The sequence below is a fragment of the Bos indicus x Bos taurus genome, chromosome 18, assembly GCF_003369695.1.
Source record: "Bos indicus x Bos taurus breed Angus x Brahman F1 hybrid chromosome 18, Bos_hybrid_MaternalHap_v2.0, whole genome shotgun sequence".
NCBI lineage: Eukaryota > Metazoa > Chordata > Mammalia > Artiodactyla > Bovidae > Bos > Bos indicus x Bos taurus.
The window spans coordinates 14,907,857-14,923,571 of NC_040093.1; the positions used below are offsets into that span (position 1 = coordinate 14,907,857).

General features: G+C 58.0%; 1 protein-coding gene across 1 annotated transcript in view; it reads left to right on the forward strand.

Annotated features, from left to right (window-relative positions):
* The window catches only part of MEGF8 (multiple EGF like domains 8), a 41,532-nt gene extending 26,229 nt beyond the window's left edge, over positions 1–15,303 (forward strand). Inside the window, exons 30-42 of the mRNA XM_027515696.1 lie at positions 205–368; positions 1,019–1,163; positions 2,185–2,416; positions 3,552–3,675; positions 3,817–4,030; positions 4,190–4,404; positions 7,143–7,350; positions 7,544–7,703; positions 8,128–8,320; positions 8,997–9,167; positions 9,260–9,390; positions 10,081–10,213; positions 12,363–15,303. Of these exons, the coding sequence (XP_027371497.1) occupies positions 205–368; positions 1,019–1,163; positions 2,185–2,416; positions 3,552–3,675; positions 3,817–4,030; positions 4,190–4,404; positions 7,143–7,350; positions 7,544–7,703; positions 8,128–8,320; positions 8,997–9,167; positions 9,260–9,390; positions 10,081–10,213; positions 12,363–13,631 (3,359 nt within the window). The 3' untranslated portion in view covers positions 13,632–15,303. The remainder of the gene's footprint in view (positions 1–204; positions 369–1,018; positions 1,164–2,184; positions 2,417–3,551; positions 3,676–3,816; positions 4,031–4,189; positions 4,405–7,142; positions 7,351–7,543; positions 7,704–8,127; positions 8,321–8,996; positions 9,168–9,259; positions 9,391–10,080; positions 10,214–12,362) is intronic.
* Positions 15,304–15,715: the final 412 nt, after the last annotated feature.

Genomic DNA, 15,715 nt, shown 5'->3' on the forward strand with positions numbered 1-15,715 from the left:
GTCTCCCTCTTTTCCCTTTCCCAGAGTCTCCAATGGCTGTCCTTTAGCACTGAAGGGAGAGGGAGGTGTTGAGAAAGGCTCCCAGGTCTCCGGCGTCAGGGCCTGGTAGGGTGGTGTCGTGGTCACGAGAAGGGGAGCCTGGGGGGCCTTCTTGACTCCTGGCCCTTACCCCAGCCTCTGTGCTCACTCTCCCTGCACCCCCAGGTCTCTACGGTCACTCTGCTGTGTATCATGAGGCCACCGACTCCCTCTACGTGTTCGGGGGTTTCCGCTTCCACGTGGAGCTGGCAGCCCCGTCCCCTGAGCTCTACTCCCTGCACTGCCCTGACCGCACCTGGAGCCTGCTGGCCCCTTCTCAGGGAGCAAAGGTCAGGAAAAAGGGCCAGAGAGATGAGTCGGTGGGGGGGAGCGGGGGGAGGGCCCCTCCTTTCCCAGTGCCGCAGGGAGTGGCTCAACCCTGGATTCCTACTCTGCCTCCTTTCCAGTTCCCTCCCCCCACGCCTTCCCCAAGTCTCCCCTTCTACTGTCTGACCTGGAAGTAAGAATCATCCACCAGGAGATCAGAGGCCTGTCTTTTGACCTGGTGCTCCCACACTCTGGGTGTGGCCCCGACAGGCCCCTCCACTTCCTGGCGCCCCCAGCTATGAAACAGGGAGCTGAGGTCTCTTGTACTTCTGCCTCCAAGGCCAAAGGAGTCAGTGTGCGTGAGAGCAGGAAACCTGGGTGCCTAGAGACAGCTGCATTTTCCATCCATGAACAAGTTTCCAAGCCCATCTTGGGGCTAGACTGCAAGGGAGATGGAAGTATGAGCCTCAGCAGGAGACCCCCCAGTCCAGCTGGCGAGGTCACACAAGAAACCAGGGGTTCATCTCAAGCCATCCAGGCTGGCTTCCTGGGGAACAACATGGGGCATGAGGGTTCTGGGGGTTCACATAAAGGAGATGGCTCTTGGGTGGGATGAGAGGGAGCGGAGGACGTGGGCTCTCACAGGCCACCCTGCCACGTGTCCCCCCAACAGCCCCGGCCCCGACTCTTCCACGCCTCGGCCTTGCTAGGGGACACCATGGTGGTCCTCGGGGGGCGCTCAGACCCCGACGAGTTCAGCAGCGACGTGCTGCTCTACCAGGTCAACTGCAACACCTGGCTCCTGCCCGACCTCATCGGTGAGTCCGCCGCCCTCCCGGGAGGCCCTGGGACCACCAGGGGGCTCTCTGGCCTGGCCTGAGACCCCCCACTCATTGGCAGTCACGTGGACCCCTTCAGACCAACAGGCAAAGCTCCCGTCCTCTCCACATTATCTCAACACCCACAGAAACACCCTCCTTCCTTTTTTCTTTTTTTAGGAATGTTTTAAATTCTGATTATGAAGTCGTGGTAGATAATTCGTAAAAAAGGAGGAAAAGCATCCCCCGTAATCCCATTCTCTAGAGATGACTGTCATATGTGAGGGTGTTTCCTCTCAGTTCATAGGCTGGCAAGGGGCTGTATCCTGCCTTTGTATTTCATTTGACCATTGTACGTGACTGACTGTGTTTCTGGCTCCGTCTCCTTTTCATTTTGTTTCTCTCTGTTCCTCTGTCTCTAGTTCTCTTTTGCTTTTAATCTATCTTTTCCACCACTCTGTGACTGTTTATTTTTTTAGGATTTAAAAAAGTGTAGGTGCTCTGTGATGACCTAGATGGGTGGGATGGAGGTGGGAGGGAGGTCCAAGAGGGAGGGGATATATGTATACAGATAGCCGGTTCACTTTGTTGTACAGCAGAAACTAACACAACATTGTAAAGCAGTTATATTCCGATAAAAATAAATTTAAAAAGTGAAAATTTAGGGGAAATTCACGTAACGAAATTAGCCACTGTCAAATGACTTGAGTGCCATTCAGTACCTCCACAAAGTTGCTCACCCACCACCGTGGTCTGCTTCCACAAAATTTGCCTCTGTTTATACTCCACTCTTTCTGTTTTTTCCTGTTGATGTGTCTCTCTCCCTCTTTCTGTCTTGCTGTGTGTGTCTGATTGTCTCGTTCTGTTTGGCCTTGTCTATCTTCTCGCTGCCTTTTCTTGTCTGTCTCTGCTCTTTTTAGATCGTCTCTCTGCCCAGCATCCCTCTCTGACTGGCTCCTGTGAGTGAATCTCTGCCTCCAGCTACCTGTTCCCTGTCTCTGAACTTTCTGTCTTTCCCCAGGCCCAGCCTCTGTGGGACCGCCAATGGAAGAGTCTGTGGCTCACGCCGTGGCCGCGGTAGGGGGTCACCTGTTTATCTCAGGAGGCTTTGGGGGAGTGGCCCTGGGCCGCCTGCTGGCCCTGACCCTGCCCCCTGACCCCTGCCGCCTGCTGCCCTCGCCCGAAGCTTGTAACCAGACTGGGGCCTGTACCTGGTGCCATGGAGCCTGCCTGTCTGGGGACCAGGCCCACAGGTAACCGTGGAGACTGACAGCACATGGGTGGGTGGTATTGGTGCCATCCAAAGGGGGCTCTGTGCTGGGCTGGGCTTGTTGGGGAGGCCTCAGGCAGGTACTGTCTGGTCGGGACACCAGCTCCCCTGGGAGAAGGGCCAGCTCATCACAGGCGGGGCAGGCATGGGGAGTGCCCGAGTGGGGAACCCTGTTTGTGGGCTGGGGCAGCTGAGTCTGAACTGGGCCCCAAATGACCAGCTTGGGGTCATTTAGACCACAAAGATTCGGAAGTAGGGCTGTGTCTAGTGGCTTTTAGAAACACCTGAGTTGGGGAAGACAGCCTGGAGAGGTGGGTGGGTCTGCTCAGAGAGGGCTCCAGGGCCCAGCCGCCCTGGGCTATGTCCAGCTCTGGAGACTCCTTGTCTGTAGTTTGGGAATCCAGGCATCTCAGGAGGCTGAAAGTACTTTGCTGGGTTTAGCACAAACTGTACTGGCCGCAGTTACCCTTTGCTGACGTGAGGCTACTACTGGGCTTTGTTTTGTCCCATTACCTGTGTCACCATGTTTACTACAGACTATTATAGGGTCTGATTTTTAGGGTGCTCCCCCAGACTCTGCTTGGGGTGTTACATAACAGTGGGTACACCCACTGCTTTTCTAAAACCTAGAAAATTCTGAAACGTGTATGCCTTCAAGGATTTTGAGTCAGGGATTGTGAGCCTCCATGTGGGTGATGGGGAGTCATCGAAGGGGTGAGCAGGAGAGGGCAGGGGTGGGCTCATGGAGGAGGGGATGGGGAGGGGAGGCTGCAGGTGGAGGCCTGAGAGGAGGAGCCTTGACCTGGGCAGGGGGCTGCAGGGGTTGGGGAGGAGGGGTTGGTCAGGGAAGAAGTTAGGAGACAGAGGCCTCCATGGGTGGAGTGCCAGGAGGACATGGGGTGTTGTCCAGTGTCTCTGGCCTGGGATGACAGGTGGCCATGGGACTGTCACCAAGTGAGCTCAGGAGGGGCCGGTCTGGGAGGCCTGTGCTGAGGCCAGTTTGAGATGGACCTGCGGGGCCTGCAGACCAGTGTCCAGGAGGCACCAGGGAGGGGCGCCGGGTGCGGGGAGGATGGAGCCTGGCTGAGTGTGACAGGCCAGGCCTCTCGCCTCCCCAGGCTGGGCTGTGGCGGCACCCCCTGCTCCCCTATGCCCCACTCCCCCGAGGAATGTCGACGTCTGCGGACCTGCAGCGAGTGCCTGGCCCGCCATCCCCGGACCCTGCAGCCTGGAGATGGAGAGGTGAGTGATGGGGTGGGGGGGTGGTGGGGAATGTGTTTCAGGCACCACGGGGCTCTTCACCTGGGATCAGGTGGCAGGGACTGAGACCGGAGGGGTGCTGGGGGCCCTGACGACCCCTCTGAGCCAGTACCTCTCCCCCAGGCCTCTGCCCCACGCTGTAAGTGGTGTACCAACTGCCCCGAGGGTGCCTGCATTGGGCGCAACGGGTCCTGCACCTCAGAGAATGACTGTCGCATCAACCAGCGCGAGGTCTTCTGGGCCGGGAACTGCTCGGAGGCTGTGTGCGGGGCGGCCGACTGCGAGCAGTGCACCAGGGAGGGCAAATGCATGTGGACGCGGCAGTTCAAGAGGACGGGTGAGCGCCAGGCCTGCTCCCCGAGAGGACAGTCCGGGGCGCCTGGACTCCTGCTCCAGGGATGCCAGGGGCTCAGCGGCCTGGTGTGAGGTGGGGAGGTGGGGAGCGGGCAAAGGACCCGGACCCACTTCTTAATCCCTGCGCCCCCCCCAACCTCAGGGGAGACCCGCCGCATCCTTTCGGTGCAGCCCACCTACGACTGGACGTGCTTCAGCCACTCACTGCTGAACGTGTCCCCGATGCCAGTGGAGTCATCGCCCCCGCTGCCCTGCCCCACACCCTGTCACCTCCTGCCCAACTGCACCTCCTGCCTGGACTCCAAGGGTGCTGACGGGGGCTGGCAGCACTGCGTCTGGAGCAGCAGCCTCCAGCAGGTACCACACCCGGCCGGGGATGCGGGTGGGCCTCCCCGCCCGCCACGTTCACCTTTCTCACCACCGCCGCCTCTGCCCCAGTCCTCCATCTGCTTAGGTCTGCTCCCACCATCACACTTGCTCTTCCTTCCCACTTTCTCTCCCCACATCTCTTTCTTCCTTCTTTGTCTTGTTCTTTTTTCTTTTTTGGCCACGTCATGGGGCTTGTGGGGTCTTCCCCAACCAGGGATTGAACTTGTGCCCACGGCAGTGAAAGCGCAGAGTCCTAACCACTGGACCACCAGGGAAGTCCCTGAATCTCATTGTTCAAGTGTTTTTAGAGACCTCAGTCTCTGCCCTAAACCCTGGTGACTGGTAACTCCCCTAAGTCACCCCATTAACATAAACTTAGGTGTAAAGGGGTTCCTCCTGAATAACGAAAGACGTGCCCATCACTCAGGAACCCCTGTGTATTTTAGTAGCTCAGTACCAGGAACCTGGGACAAAGACCAAATATATTTGGTGTCATACCACTCCATCCCATAGGAGGGTTGTCCACATTAGATGGGAGAATTATTTAGAGCCTGGAGCAGTGCCTGCTCTTCAGTAGAAACTCAGTGATACCACCCCCGCCCCACGTCCCACCCCCTGGGAAGATCTCCATTCTCAGCTGTCTGTGCCACACGGAGAGGGTCAGTGCAGCGGCTGGGGGTGGGGGTTGCTTCCTGTGGGGGCGCTCAGTGTGGCTGCAAGGGCAGAGCCCCCTGCGGTGGCTCCTCTAACAAGCAGAGGCCTCTCTCATCCTCAAGTCTGGGCTCCTTCTGGTGATACAAGGTCTCCCTAAGTATTTTTGAGGTTGGTATTATTTGTCTTTACTGGGATTCCAGGGACTGGAAGACAACACCAGAGAGCCCGCAGGCAGCTGAGGAGCTGGGAGGCGGGAGGGAGTGGTGGGGCGGCTGAGTGGATAGCACGGAGCTGAAGCTGCGTGGGAATGTCAGAGGGCCGCTGCCACACCTGACTTCTAGGAGAAGCAGTTAAAAACTAAAGTGTGTTGGCTCAGGGTTTTTTTTTAAGACATAGGTCAAGGGGACTTCCCTGGCGATCAGTGGCTGAGACTTCACCTCCCAGTGCTGGGCTGCGAGTTTGATCCCTGGTAGGGAACTAACATCCCACATGCCTCGTGGCCAAAAAAAAAACCAACTAAAAACATAAAAAAATACCACTGCGCATCCACTCCAGCAACAGATCAAATGTAACAGGTATGCAGATAAGACCTGTTGGGCTGTGGCTCAAGGGCAGCCATGTTGTAACTGTTAGACTTTGTTCTGAATGACTTTGGCCTCAGAGCCTGGGGCAGGCAACAGGGTGCTCTCTTCCCCACTGACTGGCTGGCTTCTTCCTTCCTTCCCTTTCTCCTTTCACCAAATTCATCACCGAGCACCTTCCTCGTGCCGGGCACTTTGCCAGGTGGTGGGCATAGGTCAGCAGACAAGCTGGGATCCTGCATCTCTTCCAGGAAACGCAGTTAATGGTGTTGGGCAGCATTGCATTGGGCCACTACAGTGGTCCCAGAAGAGAACACTTGGCCGACTGGAGCCTTGGGCTTCTCTCGGCCCCCTTCCCGATGGCCCTGCTGTCTGCCAAGGGGGGCACTAATTTTAGATCTGGAAGCCTGACCTGGAGGAGAATTTGGCTCCAGCTGTTCAGCCAGGGTCAGCTCATCACCGGCATAGCCCACAGTGGGTTCAGAGCTCCGGCCACAGCAATCAGGGTTTTCTATTTCAGGATTGCACAATTGCTTTGTTTCTTCCTGAGTGCGTCCAGAAAGACAGCCTAGACTAACCCCTTTCCCCTTGTACTTTACTTAAGGCCAGAGCTGTAAATAAAATGCTCTCATACAGTGAGGTAAGTTCCTGACCTCATTGCATACCCTGTCTGAGTGCCCGGACACAATAAGTGATGGTGTGTGAGCTGCACTGCAGCCCCTGACCACAGACCCCAAATCCTCCCAGCCAAGGGCAGGAGGGTCCTGTTGCCCCAACGGCTGGGCCCAGGTTCTTTTTTTTTTTTTTTTTTAAGTGGGGTTTTTTTGGCCACTCTGTGCCTCATGAGGGATCTTAGTTCCCCAACCAGAGATTGAACCTGCAACCCCTGCAAAGGAAGTTCAAGGTCCTGACCACTGGACTGCCAGGGAGGCCTCTTCCACGTTCTAAGAGACTGTGGCTGGCATCCCCCCTCCTGAATCTAGTTTCTGTGTCCACCTGGGACCATTGCCTTTCTTTGATCGTAAGAAACGGCTGTATCCCAAGCCAGGTGGTAGAGAGGGCTCACTGCACCAACACAGTGGTGCCTCTGATAAGGCGGGTGGGAAGTGCAGCCAGGCACTGGAGACGGAGCCCGGAAGGCTGCCTCTCTCCTCGTCTTTAGTGTGTGGGTCTCGTCTTTGCTGCCTTCTGCCTCTGCTCTTTCCTCGCCCCTCCTCACTCTCTTCCTCTGCTGTCACTTGTTCATCCAAACGGCCTGGCCAGCCCTGGTCCACAGTCTAGTTTTAAGGCTGTCCCTAGCCTGACTTCCGGTCTGAACTTCCAGTTCCAAAGGCTGAGAAGGGAGGATGCAGTGGCCCCAGGTGATGTCCATTTTGGCCCACCTGGTTGTGGCCAGCAGGGGTGAGGTCTCTGAGAAGAGGGTGCGGCCCAGGGAGCTCCCCAGGACGTGCGTGTCTGATGCTCTTCCTCTGCCGTTTCTGCTCCCCGCAGTGTCTGAGCCCCTCCTATCTGCCCCTGCGGTGTATGGCCGGAGGCTGTGGGCGGCTGCTCCGCGGACCCGAGAGCTGCTCCCTGGGCTGTGCTCAGGCAACCCAGTGTGCCCTGTGCCTGCGGCGCCCCCACTGTGGCTGGTGTACCTGGGGGGGCCAGGATGGGGGCGGCCGCTGCCTGGAGGGTGGACTCAGTGGCCCCCGTGACGGTGAGACAGATGGCTCTGGGGATGGGGTGAGGGGGGCCGGCCCATCTGGGTTCCGACATGGGGGTTGGTGCAGAGAATGAACGTGTGGGCCTCACAGGTGGTGTTCAGGGAAAGTAGGAGCAAGGGCCAGGGTGGCTGGGTGGGAGGTACAGAGGCCCTTGCCCCCCAGTGAAGCCTGATATCTTCATGTCAGGGCTGACGTGTGGGCGACCTGGGGCCTCCTGGGCCTTTCTTTCCTGCCCCCCGGAGGACGAATGTGCCAACGGGCACCATGACTGCAACGAGACCCAGAACTGCCACGACCGGCCCCACGGTTACGAGTGCAGCTGCAAGGCAGGCTACACCATGGACAAGTGAGGTTCCGGCTGGACCAGGGCTCTGGTGGGGTTGAGGGGAGCAGGCCAGACCGACCGTGGAGTGGGAGAGCCTGTGAGGAGCAGTTAAGGATGGGGCATGGACCCAAGCAGGATGCAAGGAACCACAGTCCAAGGTGTGGAGGAGGGCGTGAGGTAGGCACTTGGTCCAGGGAGGGCAGGTTGGTACGCTGGTTTGAGAGGGTGCCCTGGAGTGGGAGCTCATCGCTCCCACAGGAGGTTCTGGGCTGGACCCAGGAGCAGGGCAGTGATGGGACAGACCTGGGGCGGGGTGGACTAGTGGAGAAGAGGGTGGGTGGTCGGGGTGGGCTCTGAGAAGCTGTGAGGACCCTGACGCCAGCCAGGTCTGCCCTGCGGAGGGGGCGGCTGCTTCCCTGCCCTGACCCCCACCCCCTCCCCGCAGCGTGACGGGGCTGTGCCGCCCAGTGTGCGCCCAGGGTTGCGTGAACGGCTCGTGTGTGGAGCCCGACCACTGCCGCTGCCACTTCGGCTTCGTCGGCCGCAACTGTTCCACGGAGTGTCGCTGCAACCGCCACAGCGACTGCGCCGGCGTGGGGGCCCGCGACCACTGCCTGCTCTGCCACAATCACACCAAGGTGGCCGTCCAGGATTTCCAGGCCTGCCCCCGGGCCCTGCTGGCCTCCGCCTGCGCTCAGGCATCTTGAGCCTTGTCCCAAGCCCCAGTGAGCTAGACGCAGGGAGGAGATGGCATAGCCCCATCTCAGGGGGGATGAGAGGACAGTGGGGACACCTTCTGGGGCTGTGTCACAGTGGAGTGCCTGGAAATAGTGTGACAGAGTTAGTGCTGGGCCAGGGAGGGTGAACACATGGAACAGCATTTAGGATCAGGTAGGGAATGGCTTTCCGAGCTCAACACCCTGGACTGAAGCGGACTGAGACCCCGTCACTGGAGGTGTGCAAGTGAATGTGGCGGGCTAAACGGTAGAGGGGCTGGGGTGGTCCAAGCCAAATGCCGGAGCCACTGCTGCCTTCCCATGGTGCTCTCAGAAAGTGAAAAGTGTTAGTTGCTCAGTTGTGTCTGACTCTGCAACCCTGTGGACTGTTGCCTGCCAGGCTCCTCTGTCCATGGAATACTGGAGTGGGTAGCCACTTTCTTCTCCAGGCCAGGAATTAAACCCGAGTCTCCTGCATTGCAGGCAGGTTTTTTACTCTCTGAGCCACAGGGAAGCTGGGTGCTCTCAGAACCTCCCCCGACTCTCACACCCACCAGGACCCTTAACTCCCTCTGACCACTCTGTCCCTGGTTTCCAGGGCAGCCACTGTGAGCAGTGCCTCCCACTGTTCGTGGGCTCAGCCGTAGGGGGAGGGACCTGCCGGCCCTGCCACGCCTTTTGTCGCGGAAACAGCCACGTCTGTGTCTCCAGGAAGGAGCTTGAGATAGCCAGGAGGGAGCCGGAGAAGTACTCGCTGGATCCAGATGAGGTGAAAGAGGCTGGGGTCCTGAGCTCCTGGGTCTGAAGGAGGAGGGGTCTGGTCCGTGTTGGTTTGTGATCGTCCTGTCGGCCCTTGGCCAGATTGAACACTGGGCGACAGAGGGTCCCAGCGAAGATGAGGCTGTGTGTGTGAACTGCCAGAATAACAGCTATGGGGATAAGTGTGAGAGCTGCCTCCACGGCTACTTCCTCCTCGACGGGAAATGCACCAAGTAAGTGGAGGCGGGCCTGGGACCTCCGCCTTGCCCAGTAGGAGCAGCTCTGAGAGCCAGAGTCCTCTCCCCAGTCCTCAGCCCTCAGGCAAGGATGGGGTCCCCTGAGGCTAGGGCTGGGGGCAATAGATAGACTCAGGTGGGAGACCTTCCACCTCAGAGGCTGGTGCTGAAATGCAGGCTGCTGAGCAGCCCTGGTGGAGACTGTTGGGCAGAGAGACGGCCCTGGAATGTCTCTGGTGGGCCAGTGGTTAAGAATCCACCTTCCGATGCAGGGGACGTGGGTTCTATCCCTGGTCCAAGAATTAAGATCCCCCATGCTGGAGAGTAACTAAGCCTGTGCACTGAAACTTGAGAGCCCACATGCCACAACGAAGACCCAGTGCAGCCAAAAATTTAAAAAAAAATTTGAATTTAAAAATAAAAAATAGAGAGGACCCTGAGGAAGAGGCCTCACGCCAGTCTTCCCATTCCATCCCCTTCCTTGTGACCCTGGAGTCCATCCAACCTGGGTTCTAATCCTGACTCAGCCACTGAACAGCTCTGTGGCCTTGGGATAAACGGCTTGACCTCTGTGAGCCTCAGCTTCCTCTTCTGGCCTCACGGATTGGAGCTTGTGTTTACAGCATCCAGCCTGGCCCCTGTAGGTCATGGGAGCTCTATAACCCTCATTTTCTTCCCTGTCTTCAGATGCCAGTGTAATGGCCACGCGGACACGTGTAATGAGCAGGATGGGACAGGCTGCCCATGTCAGAACAACACAGAGACAGGCACGTGCCAGGGCAGCTCCCCCAGTGACCGCCGAGACTGCTACAAATACCAGGTATGGCTGGAGATGCAAGTTATGGGTCAAGGGCCCCAAGCCCAGAAGAGGTCCAAGTTGGGATGAGGCAGCCTGGCTCAGGCAGGACTGACAACATGGTTCTGGTATCTGTGGTCCTGGGGATCGAGGTCAGCTTGATAAACTGATCCCTAGTCAGTGTCAGGCCCTCAGCGTGATACTGGGAACCCAGAAATGAGCCTCCTGGGGGCTTTCAGGGTGGTAAGGAGACAGACTCCGTTACAGGTAGTCACAACTTAAAGATGGCAAATGCTGGAAAACTCGTATCATGGTAGCTTGAGCAAAAAACAAAACTTTCAAAACCGAGTTCTGGAGTCTGCCTTCAGGACTGGCCAGATCCAGGTGCTCACACCTGGGACTGACCAGGGTCAGTCGAAGCTGCAAACCCAACCAGCTGTCTGACCCGGGATAGGTGTCACCCAGGACTAGTTTTGCTTTCTTGATGTTTAATCAAAAGGCCTGTTGGTCTTTGTCTGAACAGACAGCTTTGGAGATGAGTTCAGACCTTCTCCTCCAGCAGCTCTGTTTAGGGGCTCTGATTAAGCAGTTTCTTTCACTTCTAATGATAGCAGTTGTTGCTGTTTAGTTGCTTAGTCATATCTGACTCTTTGCCACCCCATGGACTGTAGCTCACCAGGCTCCTCTGTCCGTGGGATTCTCCAGGCAAGGATACTGGAGTGGGTTGCCATTTCCTTCTCCAGGGGATCTTCCTGACCTAGGGATCAAATCTGCATCTCCTGAATTGGTAGGTAGATTCTTTACCACTGAGCCACCTGGGAAGCACCCCGTGATAGCAGTGGTAGCTACTACATAGGGAGTGCTTGCCACTGAGCTGGAGCTATGCCACAGATACAGCGGAGACAGCGCACACATGGAAGGCTCAGGAAGGCTGTGCTGGGGCCTCAGTGAGCTGTGGGCAGAAGAGGGAGAGGCTCAGAGACCTGTCCTGGGTCAAACAGCTGCTTGGGTTTGGAGCTTGGACTGGCTCTGGTCAACCTCAGAGACTGAGTGATTTCTACTGGACTACAGGAATCAAGTGAGCTGTTATCCATCCACTCATTCATTCCACACGTATTAACTGAGCGCCTAGTTATGCCAGGCACTATGCAGAGCGCTGGGACACAGTAGGAAACAAAACAGGCAAAATGTCTCATCCTTCCCTGGTGGCTCAGACGGTAGAGAATCTGCCTGCAATGCAGGAGACCTGGGTTTGATCTCTGGGTCAGGAAGGTCCCCTGGAGAAGGAAATGACAACCTACTCCAGTATTCTTGCCTGGAGAATTCCATGGTCAGAGGAACCTGGTGGGCTTGAGGTCATAAAGAGTCAAGCATGACTGAGTGACTTAATGCTTTCAATTTCTGGGGAACTCATGGAGAAGTCCAGAAATAAACAGAAAAATAAGTCAAGACACGCAGGGTGTTAGTGATGAGCAGTAAGGAGGAAAATGAAGCAGCGAGGAGGGCTCGGGGGTGTGGGGAGTAGAAATGGTAGATACAGTGGCCAAGAAGGGCCTGAGCAAGAAGGTAAGTAAGTGTCACTCAAGGTGACACTTGAGTAAAGAGCCAATGGACGTGAGGACACTGGACATTCAGACTTGGGGGAGCAGGGGAGTGATCCAGGCAGAGGCTCAACCAGTACAAAGGCCCCGAGGGAGGACCTACCTGCTACAGTCAGAAACAGCAAGGCCAGCAGGCCAGGCGGGCCTACTCCTGTGGAGGCTATGATTTCAGCAGTGTTTACTCCCCGGGTACAGAGGAAGAGTCTCCAGTTAAGCAAGGGTAGGTCACTAGTCCAAGGATACATGGCTAGGGAGGTGGTCAAGCCAGGATTCAACAGAGCTCTGCATCGCTGTGTCTCAGAGTTCCAGAGGCCTCGCCATCAGGGTGCTGTGGTTGCTGGGGTGACACCAGGAACCACAGTGCTGGAGTGTAGGGTGCTCTTAGTGTCCACACTGTGTCAGGGACCTTCAGGGCCGGGGTCACAGGGAAGCTGCTGGGACATGGGCTAATGAGTAGATACAAAATAGAGGACCTGCTACAGTGGCAGAGGTTACTTACCAGTAGGTACAAAATACAGTCTGTCTCCTTGGAGGGCTGGACACTGAGTTGTTCTACCCTGCCCTGCCCGCAGTGTGCCAAGTGCCGAGAGTCATTCCACGGGAGCCCGCTAGGGGGCCAGCAGTGCTACCGCCTCATCTCCGTGGAACAGGAGTACTGCCTGGACCCCACGTCCCAAACCAACTGTTTCCACGAGCCCAAGCGCCGGGCTCTGGGTCCCGGACGCACCGTTCTCTTTGGAGTGCAGCCTAAGTTCACCAACGTGGACATCCGCCTGACGCTGGACGTGACCTTTGGCGCCGTGGACCTCTACGTCTCCACCTCCTATGACACCTTCGTGGTCCGCGTGGCTCCCGACACTGGTGTCCACACCGTGCATATCCAGCCACCACCACCTCCCCCACCCCCACCACCCCCTGCTGACGGCGGGCCCCGGGGACCTGGGGATCTCGGGGGACCTGGGGCTGGAGGTGGGCCGGCTACCCCAGCAGAGCCGCGAGTGCGGGAGGTCTGGCCACGGGGCCTGATCACCTACGTGACAGTGACAGAGCCGTTGGCGGTGCTGGTGGTCCGTGGCGTGAGGGACCGGCTGGTCATCACCTACCCGCACGAGCACCACACCCTCAAGTCCAGCCGCTTCTACCTGCTCCTGCTGGGTGTGGGAGACCCAAGTGGGCCCAGTGCCAACGGCTCAGCTGACTCGCAGGGCTTGCTGTTCTTCCGGCAGGACCAGGCCCACATTGACCTGTTTGTCTTCTTCTCTGTCTTCTTCTCCTGCTTCTTCCTCTTCCTCTCGCTCTGTGTGCTGCTCTGGAAGGCCAAGCAGGCCCTGGACCACCGGCAGGAACAGCGCCGGCACCTGCAGGAGATGACCAAGATGGCCAGCCGCCCCTTCGCCAAGGTCACTGTCTGCTTCCCGCCAGACCCTGCTGCCCCAGCCCCCACCTGGAAGCCTGCCGGGCTCCCGCCACCCGCCTTCCGCCGCTCCGAGCCCTTCTTGGCACCCTTGCTGCTGACCGGGGCCGGCGGGCCCTGGGGACCTGTAGGAGGGGGCTGCTGCCCACCGGCCATCCCCACCACCACTGCCGGCCTGCGAGCCGGGCCTATCACCCTTGAGCCCACCGAGGATGGCATGGCTGGCGTGGCCACACTGCTGCTCCAACTGCCTGGCGGGCCCCACGCACCCAACGGCGCCTGCCTGGGGTCAGCGCTCGTCACACTGCGGCACCGGCTGCACGAATACTGCGGCGGCGGCGGGGGCGCTGGGGGCAGTGGGCATGGGGCTGGTGCGGGCCGGAAGGGGCTGTTGAGCCAGGACAACCTCACCAGCATGTCCCTCTGACCCTCGGCAGGACCTTCGGCCCCAGCAGTCGAGTCCCCTTAGGGTGGCCGCCCTGGACTTGGGGCCCCTCCAACTGGGACACTGTGTCCTCAGAGACTTCTGGTTTCCTTCCCCTGGGGGGAGGGTCCCCAGACAGAGCCTTCTTTGTTCTGCGTTCAACAATTACTGACTGAATACCTACTACGTGCCAGGCACTGTTGAAGGCACTGGGCGTGAGTAGGAACCAAGACAGTCAAGGTCCCTGATCTCGCGGGATTTTAGGTCCCAGTGCCAGGAGACAGTCGACGTGCGCATGCGCACGCACACGCGTAAATGAGGAAAAGCATGTTGAATCGGGCGAGTGGAGTGAGTTAGCAACGGGATGCGCTTGTGAGGGACCTCGGGGTCGTCAGTTGTTCACTGTGCGAAGCTCGACTTTAAGAAGGAAACCGACTGTGGGAGGACCTGTGGGGAGCGGGATCCAGGCAGAAGGAACTACAAGGACAGAGGCACAGAGGCGGGAAGTGGTTGATGTTACTGAAAAGGGTCGGAAAGCTGGCCAGTGTGACCCTGACCGAATGTGCAGAGGCGGTGGGGTCAGGGTCGAGCAGGGGGCAGATCACCCGGGGCCCACCAACCCCGGGTAGGGCTTAGGGTTTTATTCTCAGGGCATTGGGAAGCCATTGGACAGTCTTCTGAGGGAGAATGACAGGATCCGATGTATTTAAGAGGTCACTCAGCTGTGTGGAGAATAGACTGGAGATGCCGAGAGAAGCCGCAGTGGGGCAGGACCCGAGATGGGCCAGGTCAGGGCAGAGGCTGTGAGAGGAGACTGGGACAGAAGCGGGTGAGTGGAAGGATGTTATGATGGCAAACATGGACATCGGAGTAGGGGAGGGAAGGAGGCCAGGCTGACGCCAGCTTTGTGGCCCAAACTGGGCCGAGGTGGGGTTGTTGGTGAAGGTGGGACAGACTGGGGCTGTGGGGGAAGATTAGGAGTCCAGCTTTAGACCTGAGATGCCTTTCAGCGACATCTCTTCAGTCAGGTCCCACCAGGGACACAGCGGCTGCCCTGAGGATCTGGGCAGAGGGGGCTGAGTGTGGGGGTTGGCTCAGTGGTGAAGGAGGGGTGCTGCTGTGAGGAGACTGGAAATGGGGCCGCCCAGTGAGCCAGAGCAAGATGCTGTTTCTGCCACCACGAGGCTGCAGGGACAAGCTCAGGTGGTGGTCCCCGACGTCTGGGCCAGGGTCGCTGCGCTGCCAGGGCGCATGAGGAGACAAAGCCCCTGCCTGAGATACCCTCCTGGGTGAGGTTGTGGGGGGAGGGGGATACCCAGGTTGGGAATAGAAATGACAGTTTTCAACCTATAATTCTCTTCCCAGATGACATTTCCTTGAAGCAGCATCTGGCCTTTCCCCAAGGCCTCCTCTTGCCCCAGCCGCCACCTTGGATTTCTGAGCCCTTCTGTCCCTAGACTGCCCCACCTCCCCCAGTCCTAACCATCTTGAACTTCGGACTCCTCCTTTCCCAAGACTCCACCCCCCAGCTCTTTTTTGGACCTTGGAAAGCAGGGACCCTGTGTCTTCCTATCTGCTGGGGGCCTTTGTCTAAGAGGCTGATCCCTATGTTGCCATCAGAGGCTGTGGGAAATTGGGGGAGCAGTAAAAGCAACAAATAAAGAGTGTGTGAAGACCCGGTGTTAAGTGCTGTCTGTAGGGGATGGGCTGGCTTGGCTCTCTGACCGGGCACCTGAGAGCTGGTTACGTTGGATAAACATCCTTATCTTGGTGCCCCTGCCCCCCAAGCCATGTGGCCAGGGCCTGACTCCTCACCATCTCTTCTGATGGGCATGGGAGTGGTACCACTACAGAAGCTCTTGTTTCTCAGAAGGCATGAACTGAGGGGACCTGAGGGCAGTGAGACCTTTTACCCTTGCCCAAATCCCTATCGAAAAGAGACCCCCTACTCAGCTCAAGAAGGAAAACAGCCTGCCTTGGTCCCAAGTTCAGGTTTTATTCTGGCCCCTGACATTAAGAGAACTCAGACAGCACAAAGACTGAAATGAGGCCTTGGCACAGTGAGTGTTCTCCACTTCAAGTAGATT